At 44.7% G+C, this 22,155-nt stretch overlaps 1 protein-coding gene across 1 annotated transcript; it reads right to left on the reverse strand.

The window, feature by feature from the left end:
• Window positions 1-1,034: 1,034 nt before the first annotated feature.
• On the reverse strand, window positions 1,035-8,347 carry tbx18 (T-box transcription factor 18). The gene is made up of 8 exons (XM_030110179.1): window positions 8,026-8,347; window positions 6,535-6,697; window positions 6,129-6,230; window positions 4,794-4,965; window positions 4,018-4,185; window positions 3,195-3,259; window positions 1,712-1,806; window positions 1,035-1,578 (listed from the first exon to the last, which is right to left on the reverse strand). The coding sequence occupies exons 1-8, from the start codon at window positions 8,258-8,260 to the stop codon at window positions 1,037-1,039; spliced, it is 1,542 nt and encodes a 513-aa protein (XP_029966039.1). The 5' UTR covers window positions 8,261-8,347; the 3' UTR covers window positions 1,035-1,036.
• Between the last annotated feature and the right edge of the window lie 13,808 nt (window positions 8,348-22,155).

The following is a 22,155-nucleotide window of genomic DNA, read 5'->3' on the forward strand; positions in this document are numbered from 1 at the left end:
AGGCATTTTTCGATTGTCATGTTTCACCGATTGTATCGTGAGCCTCCTGCATCGCCTCGACACAGACACGAGCGCAAACACAAATCCATTTTTCTCCAGGAGATTTTGTATTGTGATTGTTTTCATTAAAAAAAAACAAAAAACAAAAGTGTAAAGTAATTCTCGCTCACGCACACGTACATCGAGTTACATTATAAAACCATGTAAAATCAGTTAAATTAGTAACGTACTGATTACATTCAAACATCATGACATGAATACATAAAGTTTATTCGGCTCAAAAAAAAAAAATGTCACAGAACAGAATTCATGTTCTTTGGCCAAAGGGCTTGCTTGATATAATGTGTTTGCAAAGAAAAAGCTTTTTTTTTTTTTCGGTCAAGTTCAGGGCAGGCTGTCACGTACCTGACCCCGTCTAAAGAGCAGAAGCAGGTGCAATGGGGGTTTTTTTAAGTGCGAAGGGTCACACGGCCCTTTATATACACGTCTCTCCTCCCCTCCCGGTATATACAGAGTCATGCAGCGTGACGTCCGCGCCACACAAGCAAAGATGTACTTTCACAATGACGATGAACGAACACGGCGTTTAACAAGGGTAAACACAGCGTTCTGGACTTCCATCTAAAATAGGCGAAATCGTGACGCGAGACGCGAAACGCCGTGTATCATAGTTACTGCCTCGGAGTCTCCTGCCAGGAGCTGAAGTGCTTGCTTTGACTGTCTGGGCCGGCCCAGACTCGGCTCCGGTCGGGCCGCTGGGCTGCATCGTCTGGACTCCTGATCTGAAACATTTGTTCCTTCATCGGCGGCTGCAGCGGTTTCGTAGGAATAATGCACCCTGGGAGAGAAGTACTTCCTTCAGGTGAAGTTTTGGGTGGATCTCTCGCTCCTCTCCGTTTGTCCACAGTTCAGAGCGACGCTCGGTCGGCACAGGGGGGAATCAGTTCATGAAGCGTTCTGAAGCTGAAAGCGACTTCCACCCGTTTCCAGGGTTTCATTTGTTTTTTTTTTTTTTTGCGTGGGGACCGAGTCAGATTCAGCCCATGTGGGCCGTGACCTGCGAGGCCCCGCCCCCCGTCTGGCTCCCGGACAGCCCCAAAGTTCGAGAGTCAAACAGGAAGCCCTGCTGTCCTCCGCCGAGCACGCCTAGACTGTCCGTTAGAGTCCCGCTGGGAGACGAGCCCAGGAAGGGGCTCTGGTGGTTGGCGGTGGCGGCGGCGGCCATCTTGTCGGGGCTGGCGGCGAGGCGCGGGGATGGCGGGAATGTGTAGCCGTACAGGCTGTAGGGCGGCGTGTGCAGCCGCAGGCCGGCGTAGCCCTGCGGGGCGTGGTTGGACAGGTAGCCCAGCTGGCTGGCGGGGAGGGGGAGGGAGCAGAATCCTTCGCCGTCGAACGCCGACGGGCCCCTCGGAGGGGGGAAGGGCTCGGGCGGGTTGCCGTAGCGGTGGAGGGGGTGGGCGGGCCGGCTGCAGGTGTAGTCCGGCGGGCTGAGGGGGCAAACCTGGAACGGAGACGAGCAAGGCGACGTGGAGAGCAGGTGGGACGAGGATCCGACTCCTGCGTGGGCTCCTGGGACTCCTGCAGAACGAGAGCAAACGGAAGAGTGAAACTTTTGGTACTGCGTGTGCACGCCATGGCTGTATTGAATAGTTCATCTGCACATGGATGGCAGAAACAAAAATGGCGGCCACTAACTCGTCATTCGGCCTACCTTGCTTGGCCATGCCGGGGATGTCCTCAAACGTGAGCGTTCGCAGGGACGGCCGCCAGAATGCGTAGGACTCCACCAGCGCCTCCAGACCCATCCTGGAAACACACACACAGACACACACATCGACGCACACGTCGGCGTTACTGACGGAGCCGAGCGTCCACGTCCTGCAGCCGCCGGCCCTCTCTCCCAGCATGCCCAGCGGGGCCGCAGACTGCGCCGAAACCACCTGGCGGCCATCTCACTCGCCTGTGGGGCCTCTTTCTGCAGTCTCCATGGAGACGGCAGGTAATGAGGAGCATAAACGCCACGTCGCGATTGGCTGCTGCCGGCCGGGCGCTCGGAGGTAATTGCTTTCACACGGCTTTTATGGGCGAATCAGGACGAAGGAGCAGGAAGCCGCAGCAACGATTTATGAGGTGGGACTCCCCCCCGCCCCCCCCCCCCCCCTCAAAATCCAAGCCTCCCTCCTCCTCTGGGTGGGGCGGAGGTTTGCTGCGGCGGGGTAATGCGAGCACTCTGTTACCCCTCGTTAGCGTGAGGATAAAAGTGCTCCCCCCCGCAGGGTTGTAGCCACGGCGATAATTTAGACAAGCTGCACGGAGCGGCGCCTCGCGCTCCGAAGCAGCCTATCAGAGCAGCAGTTTATTTAGCAAACTGCTTAACTCTTCCTGTAATATTTAAGAGGAGGGTTTTTTTTTTTTTTTCGGCCTTCCTGAGTTTAACTTTTATAGGGTCAGCTGTCAGGGTCTCTGGGTTATCCCGTTTGCCAATCTCTGCCTTCCTCTCGCTCAGATTTTTCTGTCTCACACATTCCCTCTCTCTCCCCTCTCTCTCTCTCTCTCTCTCTCTCTCTCTCTCTCTCTCCTTCGCTCGTCCTCTCTAATGATTTCTGTGAGGCCTCGGGGGAGTGGCTGTTTGGAGGCTGTTGGAGTTTTACTGCTGTGTTGGTTTAATACTGTGTTTATATATGTTTAGAAATGTGTTTATACAGATTTTCTTCAGGACACTCTTGACTTTTATTATTTTTCTGTTGATGTTTATGTTCCCGAGCCGAGCTGGAATGTAACGGTCCATTTACATGTGCAGGGAAAAAAAAAAAAAAAACAAAAAACTCTGTTTTTATTTTTTCCCCCCCTCCTGAACATGTGCCTTTAACTATGCGATTGTGAGGAAATAATTTGCCCTTTAACTTGGCGCGTCTCAGTGAGAATGTGTCACCAGCTTAACTAAATATTAATATTCGCCACGTCTTTTCTGCCTTTCTGCCTTGAAGGCCGCAGTTAAATGGGGAGGCTGCAGCACATTTTTCCATTAGAGAGAAAAAAAATAAATAAATACATAGCTTTGCTCCCCGTAAAATCAGACCGAAATAGCGGTGACAAAAACCACAGCCGAGCCAGCGAATAACGCAGCCATGCATCCCACAGCACTGCTAATGCAGTAGATAATGTGAAAATCTCTGCGGTTAAACTGAACTCACCGGTTTCTGCCAGAGTCTCTGAAGCCTTTGGCAAACGGGTTCCTGTCAATTTTCAGCCTTGTAATCTGAAAAACAAAATAAGACTCTCATTATTCCCCCAAATATACATTATCACACCAAAACAGGAAGATTACTTTTCATGCCAATTCAGCTTAAATCTGTCAATTGTGTGTGCGTGTGTGTGTGTGTTTTCTTGCACATATATGTGTGTGTTTGTGTGTGGGGCTGTGACGGGGCTGCTCAGGCTGTGGGTGGCGTTTTAGGGCCCGGCTCTATGACCCGCGTCCAGAGGCACTTTTATAGGCATCGCCACCGTGTTCTGACTCCAGCCGTCATGTGCTGCGGGCCAGCTAACCTCACTTAACATCCCGCTTCAAAGCCCTCTCTGGCCGGACCCAACGTGAAAACAGAGAAAATAAAAGAGCGACACACACACACCGATTCAGAGACCAAGCAGGGAAAATATTAAAAAACATAAATCATCTTCAGAGATAAAAGTCATTACATCTCTTTAGACTCAGTAAGCTTTTCTTCTGCTTTAAGAAAAACTACAAAAGCCACACACATGCATGTGCAATCACTTTCAGAGAGGAATTCTTTGAAGAACACATCATGCATGTTGCAAACATTAAAACCTTATAAGAAAGAAGTAGAAAGTTTCCACAATCTCAGTCCAAACGCAGCGGTTTGATGGTTGTAAGTGTAGGTGTGCAGGCTGGAAATGTGGCCCTTCTGGCCACAGCGGTGATTTCATTGCATTTAGTTCCACTGTTTGTCGGTTTAAAGAGGAAAAACGTGGTTCGGCGGAGCTCGGCTGTTCTACCTGTTGGTTCTGATACGCCGTGACGGTGGTGAACACGGTCTCCGGGAAGGAGAAGGTGTGTGTGCCGTCCCCAGCGGGAACGGCCCTCACGGGGGATAGCTCCTCTCCACACTCCTTGCGGATCACGTGGACGCGCGGCTGGTACTTGTGCATGGAGTGCAGGATGATCTGAGCAGGGAGGGAAGAGCCGTTAATCCAGGCTTGATCTGCATTTATAGGTGCACTAAGTGTCAAAAACATTCATAGGAACGGCATGGCAGCAGGTAAGTAAAGCACCTGGGGCACAAAATGCACTTAATTTATCAGATTAACAGTAAAATATTGAAGTTTGAAAAAAAAAAAAACCATGCATTTGTTTTAGTTTGCATCATTTAAGGAAACACACTAAAATGCAGCTGCTTGAATATGGCTTAGAAATATCAAAACACACTGTTGAGTTTAACAGAAACTGCGGCTTAGATTTGAAAAATATGACACTGTCATCAAATTGTGAAATAGAAAAGATGTTCTGTGCATCATGACACCCTAATAATCTAATGGTCCTTTTCATTTTTTGACCCAAACCAGATTTTTAACAGATCATCTCTGTTGTTTCTCAGTTAAAGATATCATTTGGTTTTATTCCTACATAATTATTCCAACTGTGTGACTTAGACTTCTTTTATTTTGCATCAATCACCAAACAATAACATATATTTGGTTCAGTCTTCTGAGGGTGACAATATGAAGCACATAATACAAATGTTTCTGAATAAAATAATCTGCTATTTACGTACATGTCCCTGGTCATCCAGCTCATTGTTGGTCAGCTTGAGTTTGTCGAAGCTGACCACCTGGCGCATCCACGTCTCTCCTGACGCAGGGGAGTCCGGGTGGATGTACACCCTGGGCGGCACGGGGGAGTCCGCGTTCCCAGCCACCATCCACTTGGAGCTGTGGTACACGTACCTTCACAGTTCACACACACGCACGCAGGAGATGAGTGAGCAGGTTGCGCGTTCTCACACGTATGCACGTCTATTTGTACGTTTGCGTCATTACGCACGCTGCAAGATCGGAGTCTGCGACATTACGCATGGCTTGATTTGAGAATTGACGGCGAGAGTTTAAAAAACTATGATAAAATAAATTAGGTCAATCAGATGAAACGTGAGAATTTTTCTCAAAAAGTGTAATCAGAGTGTGTTTCTTTTTTAATTTAAAACTGATGTATAATCTGAATGTTGACATCCTCAGTTTATAATGAAAAATATTTCAAGTAGATTCATTACAATACAGCAATGTGAGTGCACGTGACATTTAATTGGTTTGGTCTAATAAATTAAAAAATCAATCCTCAATTAAATGAGTTTGTTTAGGAGGTGCATTTGTCACCTGCCGCTAAACGTTTGGAAGAATAAAACCCTGCAGACTGCTTCTGTCTGCCTCTGTCATTTTTTGCACATGAGCGTAAAAAATGCGGAACTCCTGTGCGCCGCACGGGCCATCGTGTCAAGCTGGAGGCGATCAGGATGTCAGTCATCGCCGCGCCATGCCTCTGAACGTGTGCTGGCATATAAACGGTTCTCGGGACTTTAAAATGACAGGCCTTGGCTGCGCGTATTCCGCAGCAGCATGCAAAGCCCTGGCTCGCTCCGGTCCCGTTGTAATAATAACGCGCTGTTTTCTTCTGCATCATAACGACGTTTGTTGGGTTTGACCTGCAGGGCGGAGAGGTCAAGCCGTCCAAAAGGCCCTTTCCAAACGGGACGGCTAAACCGCCGTGACAACACGCCGATGCCAAGCGCCGTTTGTGGAAACTTGAGTTGTGCGATTGGAAAGCCTTAGATCGTCCCAAAAGCGGAGTTTATGAAGTCAAAATTAAGATTAAAGAAATAAAATTACAGCGCTGATCCCATCACAAAAGAGACGCGTGACAAGTTATATTTAATCCTACTCACAAAATATGTAGAGAACAAATATCATTTTTATATCAATATGCACTATTATAATAAAAAAAAAATTATTTATGACTAATGGTTCTGGGCAGGTGAGTTCAGAAAAGACGCAGAAAACATCGCTGAGCATTTTGCGCCACAGTGTGAGCGCTGCGCGCGCTTTACGCATCCTACCTGTATCGCTTGTTGTCCACGGGGATTATATCCATGGCGATGTAATACTGCTGATGTGGGTCCAGGCCCGTAATCTTCACGCGCATAGCAGGGAACATCCGCCTGACAGGAAGACCAAATAAATCTTGTGCACCAGAGATTTCAGCGCAACACAGCATTCCCCCTCCATCGCTAAAACAACGATATTATAGATTTAAATTAATAACAAAATGTTGGATCATTAATCATTTTGAAAACGTTAAAGATTTAATTCAATTAAATGTTAAGTATTTAAGATTATATTTGTCATTTCCAAAAAATAATATTAAGTTACCTCAGAATATATATATTTTTGTTGTTGTTTTTTTTTTTTTGCCTTATTACTTTTTCCATCAAACGTCTACAACACATTTGCACCTCTCCTCACCTTCCGGCCTTGGTGATGATCATTTCCGTGCCAATCTCGTGGAAGCGCTTCCACAGATCCGATCCCTGCAGGTCCACCCGGGTCTCCTCTCCGGTCCCGGTGACCGAGGCCGTGCACAGCGCTGCGGGCTGCGGGCTCTCCAGCAGCGCGTCCTCGCTCTCCGCTGCACCGGGAACACACGACAGTGGCTGTTTTGCACCGTGAAGCATTGCGAGCTCACAATATGTTGCACTCCTTTTTTTTGCATAAATAATTATTCAATTTTGAAAATGAGAGTTTGGATATCAAGCAGGTGACCACATTCACAGCGCGTGATCTCTGTGTGTAATCTCTTGGTATTTAAAACAGGACAACTTATCAAGTAAAACTGAAAAAAATAACCAGCTATAAACACTGGAAAGAAGAAGACATGCAGTACACACACACAAATATTTTAGTAGGAATAAAAATCCAGTGGATGCATTAAATAAATTCTAATGATGACTGTCTGGAACTGTCAAAAATATTGACGTTATATATTTTTTTTCTAAATATTCAAGTAACTCCAAATAAATTGCTGCATATGCTGTTACACAATAAGGTGGAGAAAAATTACACAGTTTTTGACCTCCAGTTTGAGTCCCATGGGGAAATGAGTAATGATTTTAGTGCAGTGAGGGCACGTTTATTTTAATATTAAGGACATGTTTAGAGGGCACCGTAATAACAGTGTTTATGTGTCTGTTGTCATTTGCGCTATTCGAGGCGGGCCACCCCAAGTACTGGAAATTTATGGACATTAAACATGGGCCTAACAAGCCAAACTAACACAGAAACAACCCCTGAGCCAAACGCATTTCCAAAGTTTGCAGCAGATTTAAATCGTAATTTGTCAGGGCCGGTGGGTTTATGCTTTCTGCAGCCCTCTCAGGATCCTTCTCCGTGGCACTTTCCCTGCATTTACACGCTGCTAATTGCTGTGTTTATGATTGCAACACAACTCATAAAGCCTCTCGCGTTAGTCACACTCGGCCCTCTTCTATTCACCAGGCCGGGACACTGATATGATATCACGTTCCCACCGCGCAGCCCTGGCCGAAAATCACACATTGTTTTTGTTTTACAGTCCCCAATCGTTTGTGTGTTTTTCTGAATTTTCCACGCTGAATTTTCCAAAGAGTTAAAAAAAAATCTTTTACTGAAAATTATCTGTGTCAAAACAGTTTACATTATAAGCTTAATAAAACAAATATGCACTGAATAATGTGCAGCTTCTAGCTGCCAGTAAAAACATTGCAAAAGAAAATGTTTGCAGTATTGGAAGATGGAGCCTTCTGAGCATTTTGTAATGGAATATAATGCTGCATGATTTAAGAGTGTTTTATTACTGTTTTCTGCCCTAATTCATAATCATGTCGTCACGTCAAGGATCAATATAAATGCATGGAAATTATGCATTATAATTGTCATCATGATGATCATTTTGCAGTGTTTTGTTAGTTTTCTACTCACGGGATCCGTCACTGGCGCACTCCGCCTCGCTGCCCCGGTCGCTGGTGCACGCTCTGTCGGCCCGCGGTCCGGGACTCCCGGTTAAATCAGAAACATCAGTTCCGTCCTCGTACCCGGGAGACATTGCATCCTCCCCGCTCGTCCTGCGTCGTTTCTCGGCCCCGATCAGCGCTTCCACCGAGAACGCGTGCGCCTTGACGCTCAGGGCGCACGGAGACCGCCGCTTCTCTGCCATGGCTCTCGGTCTCTGCACCGGGCGGCCAGCTGAAGGAGAGCGCCTCGCTGACTTGTGACTGCAGCTCACAAAGTCAAGCAGTCAGGAAGGAAAAAAAATAAAAAAAGCGGGGGGAGAGGGGAAATCCACCACGATGGCGGCTGTGAGGAGGACTGGCGCTCCGTCCTGCAGCAGCAGTGGGACCTGAGGCGCGCCGCGGCGGTGTCTCCGTTATCCGCAGGAACCGTGCACGACTTTTGGAGAGTGTCAACAACCGAGCTTAGAGGAGAGCCGGAGAGAGCGAGCTGTCAGTCAGGGCCCGGAGCAGCCAATCAGGAGTGATCACGGCCCCCCGGAACTTTTGCCCTCGGTCCCGCCCGCCGTGGGGGCCGCTCGTGCCGCCTTATGTGGTCAAAGTGGAGCTGGTGAATGAATCATGTCTTCAGGAGAAGCAGCGCGAGGAGCGTCTCTCTTGGGGCATTGCGCGCATTTTCACACACCGGCCCGACATGCTTTGCATATCTGGCCATTAGTGCCTCCTGCACGGTGGCCGCTTCAGCGCCTCCATCGCGAAAATGAACATTTCTGACACTCCCAGCTCTCAGGCTGACAGGGCTCGTTCAGGCCTCAGGTATGGGCGGATAGAATACATCACACACCTGAACATTCGTGGATTTATTCAACCTGTCCTTTAAAACAGGCCTTTAAACACCTGATCTGGATTCCAGCTTCTCAAATATTAAAAAAAACTATAATATCCCATCACCAAAAGTTTTCCCTTACGTATTTCGGTCAAAAATGCGCATAGTGTCGATGGCATGAAGGTTTTTTTGTTCTGAGATGAAAAATATATTTTCCTGTTTTACTACATAACGCCAAATTTCTTCAGTAAAGAGATGAAATCCGGTAATACTGCACCAAACAGTTCCGAAATAACGTCACTTCGAGTCGAATGAAGCAAATAAATCATTGCTTTGTTCTTGAATGGCTACATTAATTGCACAAATTTGGCTTTTAAAAAAACATATCAGGTCAATCCTGAAATTCGCTCTATTTAGTGACACCTAATTCATATTTAGGCTACAAATAACTCATTCTATTGTAGAAAAGAAGGACTTGGTGTTGACAGTCTTTTTCGGAAACCCAGACACACATGCGTCTCACAAATGAGAAGTTTGTTTGATTTCGGTTAAGTTTTATATTTTCCAACACTTGAACGAAAAAACGTCCCAAAGTATGCTTCGATATTTCAAAGAAATTCTTGAGTATTTCAATGATGCGTAAGAAAAAAAAAAAGTTCTTTTGAAGTCTTGGCCCTTGTACAGGTTGTATCTTCATCATGTTGATGCACAATCATTACCTGGTCCATTTTTCTTAGATTCAAACTACAGAAATCAAACCCTGCGTTGTAAATCAACACTGGTTTGATGATATTTGGAGCGACTGAGGACACCAGCGGAAGTTTTGTTCTCTTTGAAACTGATCTTCAACCCTTCGGAAATGAGCGCGTGGGCGCACCGGGGGCGCGCGTCTCGGTGCGTCTTGGCGGCTGCGGTGCGGTGCGCATGAGGAGAGGTGGGTCTCTTGTAATTAACACACAACTCACCACAAGAAAAAAACAAAACAAAACAAAACAAAAAAAAAATAGTTGTGTCTGTGCAGTGTGAGCATTTGCTCATGCCACATATTTGCATCTGCGCATTTTTTTAATAATAACGCACGCAGTTGCGCCTTAATTAGGCAGTTTTTTTTTCACTTAACGCTGTGTTGGTGCAGTTTGATCACTGTGAAACGACCATTATTCACAGGAGGATTTAATTACTCTTTCTGTGAAGTTCCCTTCGCTGAAACGACCGTGAGGCTCGAGGCCTCCGCCGCCTTATTGGTTAAATAAACAACACGTCGTAATGGTTTATTGGCATAAAGTCAGTGTAAACGGCTGGATGTCAGGGAGAAGCTCCACCGGGCCGGTCTGCCCCTCTCCTCGTCCCCCGGGCCACTAAAAATGTCGCAGTTCCTCACATTTCCCTGAGAAATAAACGGGTTGTGATCTGCTTCGAATGCGATTCGCTTTTTGTTGCTGGATATAACCGCAGCAGCTCATTTATGTGACATCAAAATTCCTCTGGCTCGCAGGGATAAAATACTTACTGGTTAAAGTATAGTTTATCTATTATGATAATCATGATCATTCATTTTAAAAAAGAAAGTAAAGTGAAAGCGGTGCAGCTAAATAATTAATTTTCGAAATAATAGTCCGTAAAATTCAAATTGTTTTTTTTTAATGAAATTCAACATGTTTTGTAATTACATGTCAACTCTTCAATAAAGCAATTAATTTAAAAATTAATTGTCTTTATCAAAATAAAAAATGGTTAAATGTTTCCATTTTAATATTTGTTTAAAAAAAATATTAATATTTGATGAGACTTAAATAAAGAAACTCAATAAACCGTTCAATGTAATAAATAATGACAATAAAATTTGAATCTCTAGATATTACACTTTCATATTGACATTTTAAGAAATATATTTATGAATATTATAAATATTTCATTTCACTTTCTTAATAGATTCTGGTTCCAATTAGGCAAGAATCCAGAAAACAGGCTTCATTATATAATAATAGCAATCTGGCTTCTGTTAAGAAAATCACATTTATGCACAGCATATTGCAGTGAATTATGTGTTTTTTTCATTATGTTTCTCGAAATAGTCAAGATAACAGTCTAATGCAAGCTTTTTTTCCTCTTTTTTTTCTAACCAATAATTAACTTAATGATAAAGAAAAGCTTGAAGTGACCCCACAAAACTTGTAAAATGAATGCTTGTTTACCAGTCCATAAAGTGTTTTCTAACTTTAGGAGGTCTAATACCCTGAAGTCAATCCTGGAGCTTTCTGGGACAAGAGGAGCGGAGGGGATCTGAAGGCAGCAGGGACTGTGGAATAGCTTGTTTGAGCATCTAAAAAAAGAAGCCATATAAGATAATTTAGTGCAGCTTGGATTTACCACTGTGGCGGCTCTATATACATCCTTGAACTAACAAAGCTTCCATTTGCACACGAGGGAAATTCTGTATTATTTGTCGTTTCAGAACGTTTCAGATGTTCTTAACCTGCTGTACGGCTGTCAGCACCTGTCCTGCAGGGGGTTCCTTCTGTTTTTTGAGATTAAAAAAAAAAGCTAGATATCGTGGTCTATGCTTTTATTTACGACTAACACACAAAAAGGCAGAGGGATTATAATTATAGTTCAATTTACAGCAACTATTTTATATATATTTGAAATATTTTTTGCTGCATTAACAACTAATTATTCAAACATAGGTGCGGGTTTCAGCCAATCAGAGACGAGCTGCTTTTTAAAAATAGCCCTTATTTAGTGACTGTAGGCGGAACCCACTGCGCACTGAATAGGCTGTTTATTAAAAACCTTTGACATAATTACCTGCGGGCTTTGAAGGGCTGAGAAGTGCCCGAGCATTGTTAACAGTTATTTAGCGCGCGCTAATGGGCACGTGGAAAGTTGCCAGGGCCTTTTTTTTTATGGCGGAAGTGGCGGGAGAGCTGGGGAAGGTGTGTGAGGAGTGAGTGTGTGAGACCAGCTCCCAGAGCAGTGCTAATGCTTTCACAGGATTCAGCAGGAAACCAGAGCTGGGAATAAAAACTAACGCGGGAAATTAAAAAAAAAAACATGTTTGGTAAAAGTTGCTATAATCCTTCTTGGAAATAAAGCTTGGAAATCAGTTTCTCTACTTTATAAATGATGCCTTTGTGGGATGAAAACAGTTAATTATGTCGATTGACACAATTAACTGTTGGGAAAAGATGGATTTAGGATGATATAGATAGACAGATATTTAAAGGAAAGAAATTATTTAGCAATTCAAAAAAAGCAGATCAGAATCAATCAAGCAGTATCCATCCATCTGAAAACCACTCCCAATGGGCAGGGCAACAGTAATCTATACAAATAAGTGAAGCTTAAATCTGAATAACTCAAATACATTTATTCATGGTGCAGCATACCAAATATTTATGAGGAAGACAATAATAGGTGTACAGTGTGTGTTTGTATCTGTTCTTTTTTGAGGAAAGTTCTAGAGAATAAATCTTAACAAAAAAAATGATTGTTTTATTATAAAGCATAATTACGACTAAATGTATTGTAACTTTAATAAAGAACCAATAGTGGTAAAGTAACTAAAATAATTGAGTAATCTAATAGCTAAAATTAAATGCTGTCACAGACTATCCTCCATCATTTTAATTTAAGTCCAGCATCAAGGAACATTCACTGTTTAACAAGAGTCCCGGGCAGAGCTTCAGGCAGAACACCAGCAAAGTTATGGGCCTTTACCTTTTTATTGGACCTGCCATCTTAATCCATAAATCACTGCAGCGGGATGCGGCACAGTTTAGGCTCAACAACACATCAGTTAACCTGCTACAAAGACATTTACAAAGAAATCGCTGCTATTGTCTCCAAATGCTTTAAAATTCCAGGTGCCTTGATATGAGGCATGAGACATGAGTTATTCTAGTGAACAGCATGGAGTGATGGAGCCACATGGATAGAGGAGGTGAAACATCCCGGCCTCCTTCAGCATTCATTTTCAGCCATCGCGCTACGTGCCTCCCGGACTTGAATCCGACTTGCTAACGACTGGATCTCAGCCATAAGTCGCAGTCCGTGCCCAGAGCGAGGCGTCCCGGGGCCCCCGCCTGCACATCCTGCTTATGCTGGCCCTGAGTCACTCGTCATCCGAGTGAAGTGACCCCTGCTGTCTTTCATAAAGTTAACCTTCCATTGAAAACCTGGTATTTACTTACACGCTTGATAGAAATTGATGGATCTATGACATTTATTGAAATTTTTTACGAGCCCGTTCTGGTCCTGACGCCGTTTACTCAGGCCTCTGTGCTCCCTCGGATGTTATTCCAGTTGAACTCCCGCTCCGGCTGCTCGGGCTTTGTCTCCCCGGCTCCGGCGGCACGCAGATGCACCCGGACAGAGAGGGAACGAGGCGGATGACTCAGCCTCTGAGTTACAGCCTCACACTGCCGGACCGGCGTTGGATTCGTCCTCCCATTCATGCAGCAAGTCGCAGCCAGTCACATCATTATTTTCATGAGATCACGCTGGACGGTGTTTAGTGTGTGACTCCTGCGCTGCACGGCCAAACGAGTGGAGGGACGTGTCAGATGGAGGATAGGAGGGAAAGTGACGTGAGAATTTGTGATGTTGAAGGAATTTTATTTCTTGGGTCATTTAATAAGTCGTTTTTTAGGATCAGATATTTACAAGGGAAATATTCTGCCATGATTCTATTGTAATCTGGGTTTGGTCATGAATAAAGTCATTTATAAAGATGAAATGATTCAAAGCCTGAAGCAGGTGTTTTCCTTGTGAGGAGTTTTGTAAATGTCATAATCAGAATAAAGAAAAGGTCAAACAAGATGACTAATTATGATCACAGTCGATCATAAGAAGAGATTAAGATTTAATATTTAATTTCAACGTGAAGCATCAGTGCTCAAAGTGGCTGCTGAGAATATGGTGAGTCAAGATTGTAAGATTGGAACTGGAATAATTGTAGCATGTTTTTTTTTTTTTTGAAGGTGTATTTTAGTTTTCCAGATTATAATCTCATAAAAAAGCATTTGAGGATCAAGTCCATCAATCCTACACTAGAAAGTGCATTTAATTGCTTTTTTTAATTTTTAATAATTAGTAAATTATTTTATTTATTTGTTTGTTGCACCGTGGGTCCGAGAGGACTGTAATTTCATTTGTGCTGTATGTGTTTATGTATGGCATATTTGACAAATAAACTGACTTTGACTTTGACTTTGACTTTGACTTTTTTGTCAATTTTAAAGATGCATGCTTTTCAAGCCCATCTGCAGCTGCTCAAGGTGAGACATCGCCCTCTTGTGGCCAATATGATTATGACAGAAGCCATGGAGAGAAGACTTGCGACATAACCCAGGAAAATAGTTTCATTTCCAGACTTTAGATTATTTTATTGTCCATTAAACATCAGCCGTGCGAGACAGTGTTCACATGTTTATCTTCGGCACCAGATAAACAATATATTTAATCTGAGACCTCACCCAGATCTCTGTGTTGTCTCCAGTGCGTCTGCTAACACGTCCAGGTGATGGAGATGGTTCTAATTCTCAGTATCAACGAGCCTGAAGCGATATCACCGCAGTCCTTCAGCCTCACTGTCACCATTTCGAGAGTTCGCTCAGTTACCTTAATACTTTTCCACTGGGAAAAGGCGACAGTATGTGGTTGGGAGTTTGAGTGCCGCAGCTGTATAGTTGAAAGAGAGAGTTTAATGATGCAATAATGCCTCAGTGATTATCTGAAGAAGGCTTTATGTAGCAGCGCTGTTAGTAATTGTCTCGGTGCTTAAATCGGGTCAACGTAGGTCAGGCGCTCTGCAGGATTGGCTCCAGTCATATTTACCAAAGTCAGCAGGAGACGCAGCTACGCCGGGTTCCCGGGCTGATCTGTTCATTACAAACCGTAGAGTCACAATTTGCGGAAGTGCAGCATGTCTTTGCTGGCACCAAACACACTGTAAAGCAGGCGGGTTGTTTCACTGAGACGATCGATAACGTCTGATCTGCGGCAGGGGAGGCCCGTTGGACTTCACCGTGCCCTTGAGCAAAGCTCCGGAGCTTCACCCGGTCAGTTCAGCCGGATTTTGGATGGGAATGGGGTTCAGCGCAAAGTTACACAGCAACGAAATAAACTGTCTCATTACTGCCTTTTTTATGCTTTCAGGGACGTACGGAGCGGAGGGGTGGTAGGGAGGGGTGTGTGTGTGTGTGTGTGTGTGTGTGTGTGTGTGTGTGTGAGGTGGGGGGTGGGGGGGTGAGGGGGGCAGCAGGTGCTGTTTTTATGGTTTTCATCATCCAGCGAAGAAGAGGTGAAAACATTTTCTCCTCTCATAACCCAAGAAAGCGCGTGAAGACTCACCCTGCCTGGTGGATGTGTGTGTGTGTGTGTGTGTGTGTGTGTGTGTGTGTGTGTGTGTGTGTGTGTGTGTGTGTCTGTGTGTGTGTGTGCGTGTATGAGATCATTCGATGGAAGGACGGTGTATGCAGAGGTTTTGATTACCTCCTATTGTTCGCTGCCAGAGGTTTGTGGAGTACGGCGGTGTGTGTGTGTGTGTGTGTGTGTGTGTGTGTGTGTATGTGTGTCTCAGTGTGCGCATGCGGGCCGTCCGTCTCCGAGTGGCGTTTCCTGCGATCAGCCTGCATAACGAGCTGCTAAAAAGCGCACAGATTACAACCAGGGTTAATTAAGCTGAAAATGCTCTCAACTTCTTTTTGGTTGAAGGGCTTTTTTTTCTTCTTCTTTCTTTCTTCCTCCCTTCGCTCTTGTGTTCACAAACACGCAAAGCACACATCCACACACACTGCTAACGAGTGCTAAGCTCATCACAGAAAACGCCGCAATTTGAAAATAACAACAATCATAAAAAACCATACAAACATCTGCAGCTCGTAACTGACGTCTGGGGCCAAACCCAGCACACGTGCCTCTTAAAACCGGAGAACAACGGTTATTTTCATCTCTTAGATGTTGGAGTTTTATTTCTTTTCTCTTTCTCTGGCTCAACTGGAAGCATTTAGGCGTTTTTTTTAATCAAAGAATGAAGTCGTTAAAATTGAGAATTGGCGGCAAAGGCGTCCGGTAAGCCCGCCTCTCTTCCCCGACTTCCAGGCTCGAGCTAACTAGCATTTAGCACAAATGTGAGGAACTCTACTGAACTGTCATTTTTTCACTGATATTTCTTATTGAGCGAAGTTATTCCAGTGTTCTAGTTGGTCCTGATGATACAGTTTGAAGAGTCTCATGGAGAGAAACGAGATATAGCGGTGTAGTGGTTCAGACTCTTTCTATGTGGAGTTTGCATGTTGTTTTTGTCTGTTTGTAGGAAGAACGCGGTTTCTTTGCATAGTTCACCTAAGTATTACATCCAGGTTTGGAAATATCTAGGATTGTTTCTGGTCCTGCAGTCGACCTGTCATGGAGGTGTGAGGAGGTCTGGGTCCTATAGAGGGCGCTAAAACACTCGTCCGTGTTTCTGCGGGGCTCGACGCCCATCGTGCTTTTTAGCCGTTTAAAGTACAAAGATGTGTGGCTCCGTCAGTCCATCGCAAGTTCACATTCGTGCACACTCGGTCTCTCCCAGTGTGTCGGAGCGTGCGCGGCGGCGTGCACGTGGCCGTACGTGTGCAGTGACACCGCCTCGGGGAGAAATGTGTTTTTGATATAGAGTCTCTTCCTCTCCCCGCATGCGTCTAATACTCTCCCTCTTCCCAGGATAACAGGGTCACAGCATGGAGACCTCGACGACTCCACACCTGGAATAACACCACCCAGAATATCCGCTCTGCTCCGCCTGCGATCCGCCGCCTGTTTATGTGTCTGTGTGTGTGTGTGTGTGTGTGTGTAAGGCGCATAGAAAAAAGACATTTATGAATGACAGAAAAGAGGTGGCCGTGTAGAGCTTTTTCCAAATCATCCGTCTTGCTAATTCCTTTCCTCTCTCTCCTTTGTCGGTCACACACTCAGACGCTGAGCTCTGCCGTTCATGTGATGGCCTGGTTTTTTTTGTTTTTTTACAGCAGAGGAAATATGAAACACCCAAAGGCATTTGTCAGTGGTCAGTTGCTTGTTCCTGCACTTTTCTCTATGTGTGTGTGTGTGTGTGTGTGTGCGTGTGTGTGTGTTCACATTTCAGACCCACAGACCGGTGTGCGTCACCGTCCTCCTCCTCCCTCCGACGCGCTGCTGAGGCCTGATTAATAAAAGATGAGTCCAGGGGAAGTATGAGTGTTTTGATTGCCCCCCTCCCTCGGCGGCCGAGAGAAAAGAAAAGAGGGGATGAAAGACGCGGCGAGGAGGAGGAGGAGGAGGAGGAGGAGGAGGAGGAGGTGGAGGAGGAGGAGAGAGGGAGGGCAGGGTCCACTCTGATCGCTGCAGGACCACACTGTGAATGGGCCATTGACCCGGAGCGAGAGAGAGAGAGAGGGACGGGGCGAGAGAAGAGGATGAGGAGAGGACCTGGAGAAAGAGAGAGATTTCATACGTTCACCACCGTTTGATGCCTGCGGTGTGTCTGTGTAACTGTAGCCCTCTTTCTTTAACTTGCTCCTGCTCCCAGATCCCTCTTTTCCCTCCCTCCCCCCCCCCCCCTCGACCCCCCCCCCCCCCCCTTTTTTTTTTAATACCCTTCTCTTTGCCCTCTTCCTGCTGATCTGTGCCAACCACCATGAAACCACCGCCACATTAGAGCCTTTAACGGGCACGGCCTGGCATCCTGCTCTGTCCAAACATATTATAGCCTTGTGGCAGACACACACACACACACACACATACACACACGCACACACACACGGAAGAGTGTGCATACGCATGGCATGAAGTTTCTGAATTCACGACTGCAGGGTTGCACCATACATTCAGGGCTAAGGGGGATATTTTTCATCCCTACAAAACTGCCACGTGTCGCCGTGGCTCCAAATAAAGTCCAAAGACGTCGAGCTGCTTCAAACAGATCGCAGATCGAGCAGGCGGCAAATAAACGGTCCACACATACGGACAGAAAAATGATATTAAAGTTGAAGAATTTACTTGGAATACAGTCTAGACTGATGTTTATAGAGTGGAATATTATTATTGCTCTCTGTTTCATAGCAGTGTGGCGTTATGGAGCGGACTGATGAATAAAACCGAGTTTTATTTAAACTTCTCTGCATTTACTCATCTTTCATAAATCATTCACACCCGTTGCCGTCCTCTATCAAGCTTCGTCTTCTTCTCTTCTCGTTAGAACCTCAGACGCTCTTATCTTGACTCACTTGGCTGTTGGTGATCTGAGTGGTTATAACTCTGCTCACTGTCCGCCGGCCAAACCTTTCATCTGGAACTAACCAGCTGACCGACTCACACAACCACACACACACAGCTGGACGGTGCAGACGCTCTGACTCGCGACGGCGAGACGGTGCATCTTCGTGCGGTGTCTGTTTTGATAGGTTATAAAAATTCATCATCCTTTCACATTATATCATGTTGAAATCATGTCTTTGGCCGTTGGAGGAACGTGGTAGAAAAACATGTATGGAGGGAACGCGCAAACTTCCCCGATAATCTCTCTGTGATGAGTGAGAGCTAACCACTGCCCCACCCAGATTATAGATACTCCATTAAAATATTTTACCACAAAAATGTAGAAAAGTATGAAAACAAGTGTTTTGGTGACACCTGATTTACATATAATCTTACATCACATCGCTGCACGTACGAAGCATTACAGCTGGATTGTGTTGCGTGTACTCGCCGATTTGATCACTCGTCTGTGCATTTCTCAAACGTTATATCATGTTTTATCGTCTTTCAGCATGCTGCTTTGGTTTGTCAGTCAGCGAAGCTTGTTTTCCCCGGAGCGCGGATCAAACCGTGTTTAAACTTCGCGTCCCGCACCACGACACAGCCCCGGCAACCGGCTGAGTTAGTTAGAAAACTCATGTCACCACCTTTAAAACATAACAGGACCAATCAGCCTCAACTGCTGGATCACACCAGCAGAGACGCACATGTGAGGTTTTAAAGGGCACTTTTTTTTTTTCTTTTTTTCTGGTATCAATTAAAGTATGAAACAATTTGTTTGGGTTTAAGCTCAGAAACAACTTGGGGATTTTATGAAAATATGATATTTTGAGGTAAAATGCATGCATTCCTGTGGTTGTGGATGTAAGGATGTTAACACTGGGAGATGCATTGCTGCTCTCTGGTGAGTTTTTACACCTAAAAAATTTCGGAAGTTTAAGGCAAAATAATATATAATAAAATATAGAAGTTATTTTGAGTTGTGTAATTTTGTTTTATTCAAGTAATATGCGCTGCAACAACTCACTTTTATGGTGCAAAGTTAAAAGAAAAAACAAACAGGTTGCATCTTGGTTTTGGGTTAAAAAGTACAGCATGAATGTTCAGTTTTGTATTTATAAATAACAAATATAAGGTTGTGTTGTTTTAAAATTACAATGTTTAATAGGTGTTCGCTTTTTGTACATGACTCCATTCAGCTGGGAGCTGCTGCAGTAACAATACATCCCTTTTCCCATGACAATAACAAACAGAGGCAAGCTTATTGTCACATAGATCAACCAGGAGGGAAATGAAATGAAGCTACAGACAGAGCAGCTTCCAAACTTTTCCCAGAATTCCCAGTTTGGGCACGTTCGGTGTGATCTTTTCATTGAGAAGTGGGTTCTTTCCCTCCTCTCCATTACTCATAAACACACCAGAACTTCCACAGTGTGACTCCAGCGCGTGATGGATGGATATTAATAATAGATAATTGAGCCATTTAATCTTTCTTCCCTTTGTCATCTGTTTATCATCCATTCTTCTCGTCAGCGAAGTGATGAGACTCAGCTGCACATGAGGTGTATTTGATGGAATAAAAAGGTTCACTCAGCCCTGCGTGACAGGAACGTAGCATCCTGTTTTTTTCCCGTCTCCGCCGAGCTGCGAGAGCCGATTTTGGAGAAAGCACAGTGGGCATTACTGTCAGGGAGCATCACTGTCCTCGGCGGCTATGTAAACTAAATTTGTTGGTTTACTAAAAACATAGGAAAAGGGGGAGTTAGAGCATCACTGGAACAGTTAGTTCTGTATTTGACAGTTCGCTTCCCTTTCATAATGGGCATGGAGCAGATCCGGTAATTACAACAGGCAGTTGGTTGGGCAGCCCAGGGATGAATATGTCAGTCTGGAAAAAAAAAAATACAATGTGAATGTTGGAGCCTCAAAGTATGGTTATCCTGTTACTAACAAACATGCCAAGCAGAGACCTTAACACCATAATGACATTTTATCCACACTCATTAAACTGTCCTTTCGGTTTTTTTCCTGCTTGTTTTTGCATTGCACCGTTTCACCCCATCCATCCCTTCTTTATGGATTTATCTTTCACTCCCTGAGCAGCATTTTCCCTGTGTGGACAGAGGTGCAGCGGCGAAACAGATACTGTAATTATTCCATAAATCAGGCGCGTAGAAGACCGTGGAGGACTCCTTGTAAATACTGCGGAGGAGTAACCGTCCCTTCAAGTGGCTATCCACAAGTCTTTGCGCTTCAAACCGGCCAGTCTGAGGAGACCCGCGCACAGACAAGAGGGCTGATATATGCTTTTTGTGTCAATGTAATATACTGAATTTTCTTTTGAAGCCGGAGCTTTAGTCAGAACTATGATTTACGGCCTGGAGTCTGAACTGTAGTTTACAACCTCAAATGGGTCATGCTTCTTTTCTGCTGGGTTTTAATGTGCTTTCATCAGCCTTGGCCCAGCGGCATGAAACACGCTTTTTTATACGGGCCCAGGATTGAAAATGTTTGGAAACCCTAACTTTATGAAGTCTCTCAAGTCCAAAAACTGGAAGGCTAAGGAGACCAGTCGGGATATTTTCCCCAGTGGGTTGCTCAGCAACGCCACTGTTGTACGAGATGGAGATGAGTGGGAATAATAATTTGCTACGATATCTGCAGTCCATATGGAATATCATAAAACACACGTGGTGATCGGCGTTTGGTAAATATTCAAAGCAGCATCGATGAGTCACCTAGCGACAAAATAAGGCATTATATGAAACATGCATGCTGCATTCAGAGGGAAAAATAGCTCCTTGACAAAGACTTATGCTCCACGTGAGTAGATGGACGATAACGACAATGGCCGCCTCCGAGGTCGCATGAAAGTTACAATTTTTTAAGAAATTTGTAACTTCTGAACAGCGGAGGATTATCGATGGTGCAATCACATCTGGGCCTGAAAAAAAAAAAAAAAAAACAGAATCTTGCTTCTTTACTCTCCTCATGACACATTTTTAGGCAGAACACACAAGAATTTGCTGAACTGCAACTTACACTCAGGTTTGACTCACAGTCTGGAAAGTCCAGTCCCAGACTGAAAAAGCCCTTCACATAACTTTTGCAGTTTGAATTGACCCTTTTGTAAAATGTAATGCAGTTTGCAGATAACCGACTGGTCAAGTCTTCAGAGATTATCATCTTGGTCTTGAGTCCTGTCAGCTTCCTTTGCAACACTAGTCATCTCTCAACAAACTAGACGAGCTGGTTATTTTAGTGATTTACCACGTGGGCCTGATGGGCTTCTGGCAGCACAGAGGTGAAAATGAGAAAGAACAGGAGAGGGAGAGTTTTCTCAAGAAATTAAGATATCTGTGGAGACCAGAAGATAAATTGGCTCTCCATTCACTGGCTCATTTGGAAAACCGATCTGATGCTATCTGTCGATCTGACGGCTGCCGTGCGGCCGGTGGCGGCGGCTAAATCCTCCCGAACACGCCGAGGTGGTGAGAGGACGAAATCCAGAGAGCAATCAAAACCCGGTGAAACGGGAAAGGGAGCAACAACTCTGTGGACACAGCAAATTTACTCCTAATAGACTATGACAAGGACCCGCTTTTAGTCTGGCGGTTTTGGTTTTGAGTGTGTGAGTGTGTAGACAGTCCAGGAAAAGAGATCATTGTCTTGTGATGAAAGATGGAGCCTGTGTGCGTGTGTGTGTGTGTGTGTGTGTGTGTGTGTGTGTGTGTGTGTGTGTGTGTAAGATGGCCACTTTAAGCCTTGGTCACATATTTTGCCGTGAGTTCAACATCTTCTATGAAAGTTTTCTGGGACTTCTGACTTATGAGGGAACTTTTCTTTATGTTTTCTTGAAGCAAAGTTTGCATTTTTCAACAGTCTCTGCCATCTCGTTTTGCATCTTCTCTGTTTTATTTTACTATTTTTCCACGGTCCAGTGAAGCCAGAGCGTAATAAAGAACAGGAATTTTAATCAGGCTTTTAAACGGTCTC

The sequence above is a fragment of the Salarias fasciatus genome, chromosome 15, assembly GCF_902148845.1.
Source record: "Salarias fasciatus chromosome 15, fSalaFa1.1, whole genome shotgun sequence".
Taxonomy (NCBI): Eukaryota; Metazoa; Chordata; class Actinopteri; order Blenniiformes; family Blenniidae; genus Salarias; species Salarias fasciatus.